The 12,633-nt window shown below is 38.5% G+C and overlaps 1 protein-coding gene across 2 annotated transcripts; it reads right to left on the bottom strand.

Annotated features, from left to right (window-relative positions):
• Positions 1-2,300: 2,300 nt before the first annotated feature.
• On the bottom strand, positions 2,301-12,633 carry LOC310715681 (sodium/potassium-transporting ATPase subunit alpha-1). 2 transcript variants are annotated; one of them, XR_014530384.1, is made up of 21 exons: positions 10,961-12,633; positions 10,808-10,867; positions 10,468-10,671; positions 10,263-10,376; positions 10,048-10,182; positions 9,847-9,964; positions 9,470-9,738; positions 8,704-9,012; positions 7,670-7,804; positions 7,391-7,583; positions 7,110-7,285; positions 6,874-7,010; positions 6,627-6,777; positions 6,363-6,531; positions 6,128-6,282; positions 5,476-6,037; positions 4,657-4,981; positions 4,452-4,582; positions 4,263-4,364; positions 4,034-4,125; positions 2,301-3,721 (listed from the first exon to the last, which is right to left on the bottom strand). XR_014530384.1 is itself a non-coding variant. In XM_083522290.1 (21 exons), the coding sequence occupies exons 1-21, from the start codon at positions 11,105-11,107 to the stop codon at positions 3,693-3,695; spliced, it is 3,096 nt and encodes a 1,031-aa protein (XP_083378416.1). In that variant the 5' UTR covers positions 11,108-12,633; the 3' UTR covers positions 2,301-3,692. The 2 variants fall into 2 exon arrangements, 1 of the variants encoding a protein (XP_083378416.1); XM_083522290.1 differs by having other exon boundaries at positions 4,657-4,802; positions 5,914-6,037.

Raw genomic sequence — 12,633 nt, 5'->3', positions numbered from 1 at the left:
CCATGCCCTGGACTATGATGTTTGCGGATGATATTGTGATTTGTTGTGAGAGTAGGGAGCAGGTTGAGAAGAGCCTGGAGAGGTGAAGATATGCGCTGGAGAGAAGGGGAATGAAACTCAGTAGGAGTAAGACAGAATACATGTGTGTGAATGAGAGGGAGGGCAGTGGAGTTGTGCGGTTGCAGGGAGAAGAGCTGGAGAAGGTGGAGGAATTCAGGTACCTGGGGTCAACAGTGCAAAGTAATAGAGAGTGTGTTAGAGAAGTGAAGAAAAGAGTGCAGGCAGGGTGGAGTGGGTGGAGAAGAGTGACAGGAGTGATTTGTGATAGTAGGGTATATGCAAAAATGAAAGGGAAAGTTTATAGGACTGTGGTGAGACCTGCGATGTTGTATGGTTAAGAGACAGTGGCATTAAGTTAAAGACAGGAGGTGGAGCTGGAGGTAGCAGAGCTGAAGATGTTAAGGTTTTCGTTGGAAGTGACGAGGATGGATAAGATTAGAAATAAGTTTATTAGAGGGACAGCGCATGTAGGATGTTTTGGTGACAAGGTGAGGGAGATGAGATTGAGATGGTTTGGACATGTGCAGAGGAGGGACATGAATTATATTGGTAGGAGAATGCTGAGGATGGAGCCACCAGGTAGGAGGAAAAGAGGAAGGCCAAGGAGGAGGTTTATGGATGTGGTGAGGGAAGACATGCAGGTAGTCGGTGTAAAAGAGGCAGATGTAGAGGACAGGGTGGTATGGAGACGAATGATCCGCTGTGGCGACCCCTCATGGGAGCAGCCGAAAGAAGAAGAAGATATATTCAGTCTCTATTTGATATATAAAAAACTAGTTGATATAAGAAAATTGAAAAATAGAAAAATTACCTGTAATTGACCAATACAGGTTTTAAATAATACATATTGTTTACTAGATTCTACTAGATTCAGTGTAAATATATTAAAAATAAATAAAATGTATAATATGAAGAATTACAACACACAAATGGCACCTATTCAGAGGATTGATTGCACTCAAGGAAAGCAGTTTGTGCTCAAATCTCCTTCATTATTCAGTGGTTAACTTTATTTTGATAGATTTAAAACATTAGACTTGAAATCACAAATGAATCTGAGGTTTTCTACTCTCTATATTTCCAGAACACTTGGCACTGCTTGATACTATAAAATACAATAGTACTTCAGGAGCTTCAACAATCAGGAATCTTTATGTCCAACCTTTATGTATTTTAACCAATAAGATGTATTTCATAAATGTAAAGTTTGATGCAGATATATTTGTATACAGACCAACATTATTGTACAGTTTCAGTGCAGTGCACGTGGCGTCCATGATCTCAGGAACCACTTATGGGTTGACATGAGACGTGATCTGTAATATAATTTATACAGAACATGTAGTTTCACACAGTTCTTTGCGTTTCCGATCAACTGTCGATGGGATGAGTTTCTTCTTAAAACGTGGAAAGTGAGGATCACTGACGTGTGTCTTAAGACCTTAAAACTTGTTTGAATAGTGGAGATTTTGAGGTGATAGCAGGATATTAGTTGGTGTGAATGTTTCCTTTATAATGATGATATTTAGATTTTTGTGTCGTGTTTGCTGTGTTTGTTAAAACCGCAGCATTAAACATCAGGGCTGGAACACGTGATCGGTCCATTAGTGACTATCTTTAATACTTATAAATTAAAATAAATCACAGTATTTGCTATGCACTTCTCATTTGCACATTCCTGTATATAAGAATGTGTACATTCTGCACGTTATTCTGACTGTATTGGGTGTATCATCATTTATTGCACAATGCTGAGTTTAAATTCGCGGAAGCGCAGATCAGGCTGCGACATCAAAAGTAATCATCTGCGCAGGCGCACAGTAGCGCGCATGCGCTGTCTATTCCGGACAGGAGATTCAGATTAGGCAGCAACAATAACAAATGGCTGCTGAGGGCGTTCAGGCTTCAGCACTCTGTACAACCACACAATGGACCAGAGTGCCCCCTGGTGGAGGTTTAATATTGTGCTGCACAATTTTGCAATTTAGAGCATACACTTTTTTGGTTGTATTGTATGTATAAATCTTTGATTCTTGCTGTACGACTTCCTCAGGTGTAGTAAACTTTACAAATATGCATTAGGTTTAGTATAAAATCATTTATTTTAAATGTAATTGCAGCATTGGATTTCTGCAAAGTTGCCATGACTATTGTTAAAAGCAGTGTACAAATAAATCCAAATTGAACATTGTTTAAACACACAGTGGAAGACACATAAAACAGCTCAAGACAGTAAATTCTTTTGTTTTTATTGAATTTATTTAACAGTCTTCATTCACATAGGGAATGCATTTATAATAATGACATACATATCAAGGAGGTCATAAACAGAAGATTGACAAGCTCATATTTCCTGGATTTTATTATGGTTGCAAAAAGTGGTAAAGCCTAAATGAGGCAGAAATGATGACTGTACATACACACAACCTGGTCCCCAAGAATTTCCTTTTCCCGATCAACTTGCTTTACACACTGGACCCAGTTGCTGTTAGTTTGTATAATACTTCATTTTCTAACATTCATGCAAAAATCATGCACACCAAATACATTGTTTTAAATACAAACAACATTTTTCATTTCCTGCCTTAATGTTATAATCAGGCAAAAGCATACTCTTATATAAAGGAAATTGTGTTCATGCTTTATTTTTTTTTTTTAACTGTGTCCAACAAGGAAATTGAATGCATTTTCCTTCTTTCTGAACTTTTAAAAAGCTGCTAGGGAAAATAAGTTTTTAAAATTTCATCGAAAAAAACCAAAGCACAAAGAGTAGCTCAAGCTGTAATAGACAAGTTGTTAAATGTTAATTCCATTCATAAACAGAGGAAACACTAAGTAAATGTGACCTCTGTAGCAGAAACACAGACAGCAAGAGCCTGTTTATCTAATATCTCCAAATATTCAGGTCATGATCACACGTAATTTGAGTGTAACAGAAATGGCTTCAAACATGATAAAACTGCTTTTTCTTTACATGCTGGGGAGCCATGGTCATTTAAAGCTTAAACTTGCTTCCCTCTGAAGTATAAAGAGCAGACTTTAAAACCCACCCCTAAGATGGAAGCACAGAAACAGACCTCAGTGGCTCCAACTTGGTCTGTAAATCTCACAGATCATTTTGCACCATGAAAGCCATAAAGCTATAAATCAAGTTTATTTTTAAGTGTTAGAGGAGTTCTGAGTAAAACTACTTTTTAAAACCTTGTTTATTTTACATTAGTCAATTCACACCAAGAGCCAGTTCTAGGTCTTTGGGCAGTTAAACAGCCTTGAACAAGACCCCTTCAAACTGCTCGGCTCTATGCTTGTGTATCCTCTATATGGTTTGTATTTGGACAGTCAATGCCAAGTGAATAAATGTAAAGCATCCAAATGATTCCAAATGTGGGAACCGACTGGGATTATATTTATATCAATTTTTAAAACGTAGAAAATTGGTCCAGCTTCAGAAACAAGGCACGCAATGTCTTGGTTCATGATCTCCATGTTTGTGTCAAGCATTCCCTAGAGACATACAGATTTCTGTGAATATATCTATATATTTATATATAAAAAAACTGAATTACTGGAGGTTAAATTCCAAGCAGCAAGACAGCCATGCAAATACGTGTGTGCAATGTGGACAGGGTTCTTTAGTAATAGGTCTCCCTCTCCACCCAACCTACAACGAGACAGACACTCATTGATCACCACACATCTGGCAGGACTCAATATAAAATAGAACTGCTGAAAAAGCATTTAATTATAGGGTATTTATTATTAACAGTAATATTTTGTGCCATAGATTGTAGCCCCTGCTTTATGTACAAATTGATAAATCATTTGTTTACACAAGCAACTGGGATACATTACAGATAAAAAAAATCTACAGTATGTCTAGATTTCTATAAAGCACTGAAACTACACATTAACTGTAAATGTATCTAAATACTGAATTGAACTACGATGAACAAAAATGTTTTTCCACACTCACCTCCTGGACTGCGTCGGATGATAAGCTTTCGGATTTCATCATAAATAAAGATAAGAAGCGAGTAGGGAAAGGCACAGAACCACCAGTTTGGTCTGAAGAGGCAAAAGGATTGAATGTTAAATACACGTGTTTGTCTAATTACAGCAGAGAATTTAATAAATGCTAGAAATGTATAGTTCCTCATACAATGACACCCACATATAGGGCCATATGACCATAAAGAACTTACTTGAGTGGGTACATTCTAAGGGCAACATCCATTCCTGGGCAATAGGAGAGGAAGGCTGCCAAAGCAGTTTCCTCAAACAGTCCAAAGATGAGAATTTTGTTCCTGTTTACAAGAAATTGTAAAAATTTCAATCACAGATAAAGTAATAGAAGACTAACACTAAATGGAGGCATTATGGTCTCTACTTACTTCATTCCTTGCTGGAAGACAGAGTTCCTCCTGGTCTTACAGATGATCAAATCTGCCCATTGTACAACCACGATACTGATAAAGAATGCAGTGTGGCAGGTGAACTCTACAATCTTCCTCTGCTCATATGTCTGAAAAGAATGTGTCATTAAAACTTAAACCTCATGAAACTGTTTGTAAACTTGAAGTTTTTAATTTTACTCACCCATTGCTGCCCATAACTATCCTCCAGGTCATTGACATATTTGTCATCCCAGAACACGCGTATACCCAGCAAGGTAGAGGGCAGGAACCCATTCTCAGCCAGAATTACAAAGTAGGTAAAGAAGCCAGCAAGTGCCTGAATCATACCTGTGAGTAGAAACTGAGTGAGTGATCATACACTGATCAGCAATAACATTAATTGGCTAATATTGTACAAGTCCCTCTCGTGCTGCCAAAACTGAGCAATTTTTGCAGTGTGGCAGGCCATATTATCTTGCTAAAAAAGGCCACAGCCGTTAGGAGAAAATTCACACACTTTGCCTTTACTAAATACAGTCAAACCCACTTATCTCGACCTCTGTTAACTCACCAACCCTATTAAGTCGACGTTTTTGAAGTGGAACCGCCAAATTCTCGCTTTGTCTTAGCATTTTCTCATCGGTTATGTCGCCGAACCCTAATATCTTGAGCACAACGGGGGGCAAATTTGCCACTTAACGTCGGTTATCTCGATCCCTTATGACCAATCGCTGGCTTTTGCCACGTCACCATCTCACTACTATATTTTCGCCTTTTGGTGTAAACAAACATTGTACATTTTTATAGCATGCCTTCATCAAACAAATCGCTGCAACACTTGTGTAAAAAAACCTCCAAAAACAGGTGCATGCACGTTCTCATTTATTAACGCACATCATGTACATAAAGAAATTTCAAGCATGTTAATATATTGCCGCCATTTTGGCTTTCGTTTTCTTGATCATTGGTTATCTCAATGCTTTTTGCCGTCCCCTAGGCCGGCAACATAACCGGTTTCCACTGTATTTCAGTAGGTGCCAAAACAAAAAAAACCCATCAATTTTAGGATCCAAGGTTTCAAAGGGGACAACATTCCATCACTCCTTCATCTACTTGTCCATGTGTAGGTGCTTTTGTCAGTGGACGGAAAAAATATGGGCACTTGGTGCATCTCACCTTTCTGTGTATCTAATCATAGCCAGCATTCCAGCAATTTGTACTATAGTAGCTCCTCTGTGGGACATTACCAAACCTGCTAACCTTCACCCCTTACACACAATCACTATACCAGGAATACCCCACAAGACCAGCCATTTTAGAGATGATCTGACCCAGCAGTCTAACCTTTACAACCTGACTCTTGTCAAACTCATTCAGGCCCACAGATCGAATAGAGTCATTGTAACAAGATAAGTGTTATTCATTTCACCTGCCAGTTTTCTGTTATGCAAGTTCTTACCAATCTGTCCATAGGCCATGCTAATAAGCCTTTCATTAACTAGCTTGTCTGTCCTGGGGTTTCTGGGTTGCCTCTTCATGATATCACTCTCAGCAGCCTCATATGCCAAGGAAATAGCAGGGACCTGAGAGTGGATGCACAGAGTTAATACAGCCCAAGTTAAATGTCAAACTATTCTATTTAAAAACAAAGCTCTTAATACAATTACACTTACCATGTCTGTACCAAGGTCAATGCAAAGTATGGTTACTGTTCCCAGAGGAAGAGGGATATTTGCAATTATAAACAGCAGAAAAGGTGTGATCTCAGGAATATTGCTCGTCAAGGTATAAGCTATTGACTTCTTCAAGTTGTCAAAGATCAGGCGGCCTGTTAAAGGAAGTCAACATTAGGTTATAATATTCCACAGCTGAAAGCTCCGTTACTGCTCTTGTATACTTGTGTCATACCTTCTTCTACTCCCGTAACAATAGAAGCAAAGTTGTCATCCAGGAGAATCATATCAGCAGCCTGTTTGGAGACATCAGATCCAGCAATACCCATCGCTACACCAATATCAGCCTTCTTCAGAGCAGGAGAATCATTAACACCATCACCAGTCACAGCTACAATCGCACCCTGTTACAATAAAAGATACATTTGTACACCAGTGTCCTTCCATCATTTCATTCATTTTAACTGCAAAATTCGACAGCTTTGTGGTCAGTCATTACCTGTCGCTGGCAACCTTCCACAATAATCAGTTTCTGTTGAGGAGATGTTCTGGCAAACACAATCTCAGTGTGGTGTTTTAGAACATCATCTAACTGCTCAGGAGTCAAGTCTTTAAGATCACCACCATGAACAACACATGCCTTGGCATCTCTAAAAGAAAAATCAGTAAAAGAGTTGTTGACATGCAAATCAGTTTATCAATCACATACCTTATATGAACATCCAAATTTAATAACAGCCCACTACCTCGGGTTGACCTCATTTATTGGAATGTTCAGACGAGCAGCGATGTCTTCCACAGTTTCATTGCCTTCAGATATGATACCCACACCCTTAGCTATGGCTTTAGCTGTAATTGGATGATCTCCTGTAACCATGATAACCTGAAAGGCAAGCAGGCGAGTATTTACATTTGGGAGAATGATTACCAAATTGCATTGTTACAAGCTAATCTGCATAGGAATTTTACATAAATAACTTACCTTGATTCCAGCACTTCTGCACTTGCCAACCGCATCAGGAACAGCAGCACGAGGAGGATCAATCATAGACATGAGTCCAAGAAAGCACAGGTTCTCAGTGGGGAAGTTCACTTCTTCTGTGTTAAACTGGAAGTCCTCAGGGAACTGATCATCAGGAAGACTGTAATGGCAAAAACCTAAAAAAAGAAAAAAGTTTGCAACACTTTAAAATAACTTGTTGAGAACTGAAAAATAAAATAACTGAATTTGTAAATTCAGTCACAGTTAAAACAGAATAATACCCAGCACTCGCTCGCCCAAGCCTCCCAGTTCCAAGTAGGCATTCTGGAAAGCATCCTTCAACTCATCATCCAGCGGTTGCTCTTTTCCTTGAAGCATAATAGTTGAACATCGATCCAGAATCCTCTCAGGAGCTCCCTTCATTACTAGCAGGTGTTTGCTCTCGCCATCACAGGAATTCATGTGGATGGACAGCTAAAAGCCCATTGCAAAAGACATTAGCAAATTCATACTTACAGAAAGCAAAAATGCATAATGTATGAGTAGGTAAATCATAATACCTGGTATTTATTGGTAGAGTTGAAAGGGATCTCTGCAATCTTTGTGTATTTATCCCTCATGTCCCTCACTGAACCACAGCAAAGCTCAATACACTTCAACAGAGCAGACTCTGACGCATCTCCCGCTGTATCTCTCTGTGGAAAAAAAATTATGCATTTATAATTTTTAGTATTCCAAAGAATTAAAACAGTATAATCTGGGGGTGGGGGTACGGTATATAATATTAGCAAAATATATACCGTATATTTCGGACTATAAGCCGCAACTTTTTTTCCTACGCTTTGAACCCCGCGGCTTAAACAACGAAGTGGCTAATTTATGAATTTTTCCTGGGTTTTTCCCGGTTTCACAAACTTCTAGCCATAAAACTGAGCGAGATAACAGACCAATGAAATTTCCGAACGGAAACTCACCTGTGTTCTGAGCTGCACGGCTTTGGGAGAAAATTTTTTTTTTTTTTTTTTTTTTTTTTTTTTTTTTTTTTTTTTTAAACGCACGGCGATGCCAAAAGATAAACTCCTGAGAGAAATAGTTGTGAAAGGAAGGAGGAAGACAGTGAACTTGGTCGGCTTCTGTTTAGATACAAGCCGTTGTAACGCGTTGAGTCTGGGTGAAGGGAGAGCTCACTAACTCCAGTTACAACAGAAATCATATAAGCACAGACAGGTTTCCAAAACTCGTGCTTTTTTATTTTTCGAAATCAGCATCAGAAAATAATAAAGGACAATCTTCTTCTTGAACACACGCAGTAATAGCGGAAAAATGCAGTGGCATGCTATTCCCAAAATACTGCTATGCTCCTAAAGGAAGATCAACATATTTCACCCGTTACACCATGTGTAAGGTGTCTTTCATTAAAGCCTGTGTAAAGTACATTAGTGTAGACACCTGCAGCTTATTTATGTTCAAAATAAAAATTTGTAAAATTCAGTGGCTTATATATGGGTGCGCTTTATAGTCCGGAAATTACGGTAGTTGTTATACCATAAGGGTTGTGTGTTTTACAAATTATGTTCTTGTGACAACTGAATACCTTAAGGATTGGAACACCATCTTGATCTGCGAGGAAGACTGCACGATTACACAGACCAGCAATTCGAGCCAGGCCAGCCCAAGTGGCAGAGCTTCTGTCAAAAGAGGTTCCACTTTGGTTCTCTGTGGTATCTGCTTCATGAATCTGGTTGTCAAACCACATGTGTGCTACAGTCATACGGTTCTGAGTAAGAGTTCCTGTCTTGTCGGAGCAGATGGTGGAGGTAGAACCAAGTGTTTCTACTGCTTCAAGATTTTTTACCAGACAGTTCTTCTTTGCCATACGTTTGGCAGTTAAAGTCAAACACACCTGCGCACAGGGACAATAAGGGACTGATTAGAACTCTCAGGTGGATATCAGAAGTCTGTAACACCCCTAAGAAGAGTCATCAAAACAGGCATACGTAGTCTAAATACAGATATACGTAGAAGGTGTGACAGTAATCTGTTTACTCGACAGACACTGGACAGTTGCATAAATCTACAATGCAGAGTTCATTTCATCTTGCCACGTTATACTATTCTGTGCTTTTCTTACAGCCACTGTTACACCAACACATTTTATAATTGTTAAAGATTATTTCAGCCACAAATTACTGACGTGCCAAAAAGAACAGTTTTTAACCCCTGGAAGATACTTTCAGAACAGAGCTCCAACTTGCAATCGCAACATTTAAGAATTAAATTACCTGCCTTCATTTGGGATCTTAACAGTAAATCACAGCTACTACAATATTTTTAAAACTGATGTGTAAAGTTGTACTTACAGTTACAGTAGCCAAGAGACCCTCTGGCACATTGGCCACAATGATTCCAATGAGGAAAATGACTGCCTCAAGCCAGCTGTATCCAAGAATCAGTGACAGAATAAAGAAGGACACACCAAGGAAGACCGCCACACCAGTGATGATGTGGATAAAGTGCTCAATCTCTATAGAGATGGGGGTTCGACCAACCTCCAAACCAGAAGCAAGAGTAGCAATACGGCCCATCACAGTGCGATCACCAGTGTTGATGACAATACCTCTAGCCGTACCTAAAGGGAAAACAAACATTTATTAATACAATACAAAATATACATGAATAAAAATGTATAACCTTATCTGTGAATAAGAGCCATTCTTAGAATTTTATACGTGTGCACCTTCTACACAGTTTGTAGAAAAGAAAGCAATGTTCCTCGTTTCCAAAGGATTTTCATTTGAGAAGTCTGGAGTACGAGTCTGGGGCTCGGATTCACCAGTGAGTGAGGAATTGTCCACCTAAAAGGAGGAATTCCTCACATGAGTAACAATAAACAGGTAGATATAAAACTAAATTTGCCCATGACTACAGTTATGTGCACCTTGCATCCATGGGCAGAAATTATACGCAGATCTGCAGGAATTCTGTCTCCACCCTTAACCTCTACAAGGTCTCCAACAACCACTTCTTCTGCATTGATGCTCATTTTTTCACCATCACGGATGACCAAGGCTTGCTAAAGAATGAAAATGAACATAAATCAACATAATGGGTTTTATGAGTTTGAAATGGGAATAAAAATACCATCTTCAGTACCTGAGGAACAAGATTCTTGAAGGAGTCCATAATCTTTGAGCTCTTAGCCTCTTGATAGTATGAGAAGCAACCAGTGATCATGACCACTGCAGATAACACAATACCCAGGTACAACTGTAATGCAGTGAGACAGAGGTTGACAGAAAGGGATCAATCATCTCTGCATTACAAGAATCCAAACATTTTGGAAAACAAGAAATATTACATTATCGTTTGCTGGTTCATCTTCTGCAGCTGCCTGAATTCCATATGCCAGGAAACAAAGAAGAGCTCCAATCCACAGAAGAGTGGAGAAACCACCAAAAAGCTGTTTGCAGAATTTGACCCATTCTGGGGTAGTTGGAGGTGGGGTCAGAGCATTGGGTCCATCACGTTCAAGAATTTCTTTTACACGGGCGACAGTCAAACCCTAATAAAAGGAAAAAAAATACAATAAAAAAAAGTACTAATAAGGTACCAACAATAGATTAAAGAATAGATTCATTCAGAAGCTTAAAGTAATATTCTACTAGTATTTGTCATTGCTATAAAAATATAAGTCTTACCCTTGTAAGATCGGTGCCATACTTCCTGTTAAGCTCTTCTTGAGTCAGTTTATGGTCATCCTACAATGTTTAAATATTGGAAAAATATGTTTAGATAATCACAACCTTTTGAGCCAAAGTTTACATACATATATGTGAAAGGAGCTGGCTCACCAAGTCCACTTCCTTTTTAAGTTCATCCATATCCTTATCCTTGTCCTTTTTGCCCTTGGACTTGGATTTCTTGCCCCCCTGTTCTGAGGTGGCTGCCAGCTCATACTGTTCTCGACCTTCCTGTAGAGAACAAAACAATGCACGCATGACTGTTTGGTCCCCCCATAAAAACCTTGCAATACAAAAAAGAAAATTAAAACTACACTAGAAAGGCACACTGAAGGCTATTTTTATTGCTTCACAATAAAAAGTATGCACACCCACAGGTTATTATGCAGCGAAAAATAAAGTGACACGATAATTTTGGCCAAACATCACTCATCAGAGATCTTAACATGAATGAACAAATGATTTACACAAGGCACAGTGTCCGCCCACTCCTTAAATAAATAAACAAAACCAAACAAACAGTGTAATGAAACAGCTGTAGGTTAATCAGTCTGGCTCCATTTCTGGACAAAGCGAACAGAATTTTATTGAGCAAATATTTATAATAAAAGGATAATCTCCCAATGGGAGAAGCCGAAAGAAGAAAAAATATTTATAATAAATATAAATATTTAAATAAGTCTAAGTGACACGTGAAACGTTTGCAGCCATCATTTCCTTAATAACTGCCAATGTATCGTACAGGAGTCATCTGTTAAGATGGATTTACTGTTAGCATTCACCCAACACCAATTCTACACCTTTGGTTTAACATGAACTACCCAATCCAGGTAGACACTAAGCAGCAAAAATATATGTAGCGGACATCCTGCAAAACAACTGCTATAAAGTAACTGAAATTACTTGCTTATCACTCTTATAATTGTCACTTTTAATTTCTCTTAAGACTAAATAATACATATACAGTATAGAACTAGAATAATTGTATATTGATATTGGTCTATATAAGCTAGGCAACCTTTTTCTATTATAACAGTGTAATTTACAATTTCATACCGTCTATCTGTAAGAATACAAATCAATAGTATCAACAGTATCAGAACCTAGAAAAGCAAAAGGTAATTGCATATTATTTGTCTGTGTGTGAAATAGCCAAATAATCCAGAAGTCAAAGCCACACAACTCAATCTGTTTAAACAGACAGCTCAGTCACTTGAACCTAAAAGAAATGGGGAGAAATCAACCCTACCCAGTCGCACACACTGATTCACACGCTATCAGCAGTTACAAAGCCTACTGGTGCGGAAGAAAGCTGAAAAACTATAAGTCGTGTACACAACTTCCAACAGTTCAACACTAAAGCTAGACAACTTTTTTATTTATTTACAAATTACATTGCACAAATGCATGTGTATGGTATGACTACTATATGCATCTAAATTCCTTCTAAACCTTTCTCCCTTCTTATAGAGTTGAAGTTTCTTTTAACTAAAAACCTGTGTAGTAGATATTTACAGCATGTGGGAGAACATTACAAAACAGACCGTTCACTGATGTTTGTGAAACGAGCTGTGCACATGCACTAGAAGTCCTCCCCCCCTCCCTTCCTCGGCACTACAGAAACACCTCGCTGTTCTGAAAGGTGAATTCCTGTTTTAAATATAGCGGCTACATTTTAGGATTTGGCGTAGGAGGGGGTAAGCCAGCCTTAAAAAAACAAAAAAATAAAACTATAAATACTGTGTGATGGAAACACATTCAACAATGTTCACAATTTTCCTGAC

Source organism: Silurus aristotelis, assembly GCF_946808225.1.
Source record: "Silurus aristotelis genome assembly, chromosome: 20".
NCBI lineage: Eukaryota > Metazoa > Chordata > Actinopteri > Siluriformes > Siluridae > Silurus > Silurus aristotelis.
Note: the sequence above shows the minus strand (reverse complement) of the source record. Positions and strands in the feature narration are given on the sequence as shown.

Coding starts and splice junctions, on each gene's coding strand:
- LOC310715681 (XM_083522290.1), bottom strand. CDS start 11,107: ATGCGTGCATTGTTTTGTTCTCTACAGGAAGGTCGAGAACAGTATGAG. Junction 10,377..10,467: donor ATGAACCAGCAAACGATAAT/GTAATATTTCTT, acceptor ACTGCATTACAG/TTGTACCTGGGTATTGTGTT. Junction 6,778..6,873: donor ATAAATGAGGTCAACCCGAG/GTAGTGGGCTGT, acceptor TTTTTCTTTTAG/AGATGCCAAGGCATGTGTTG.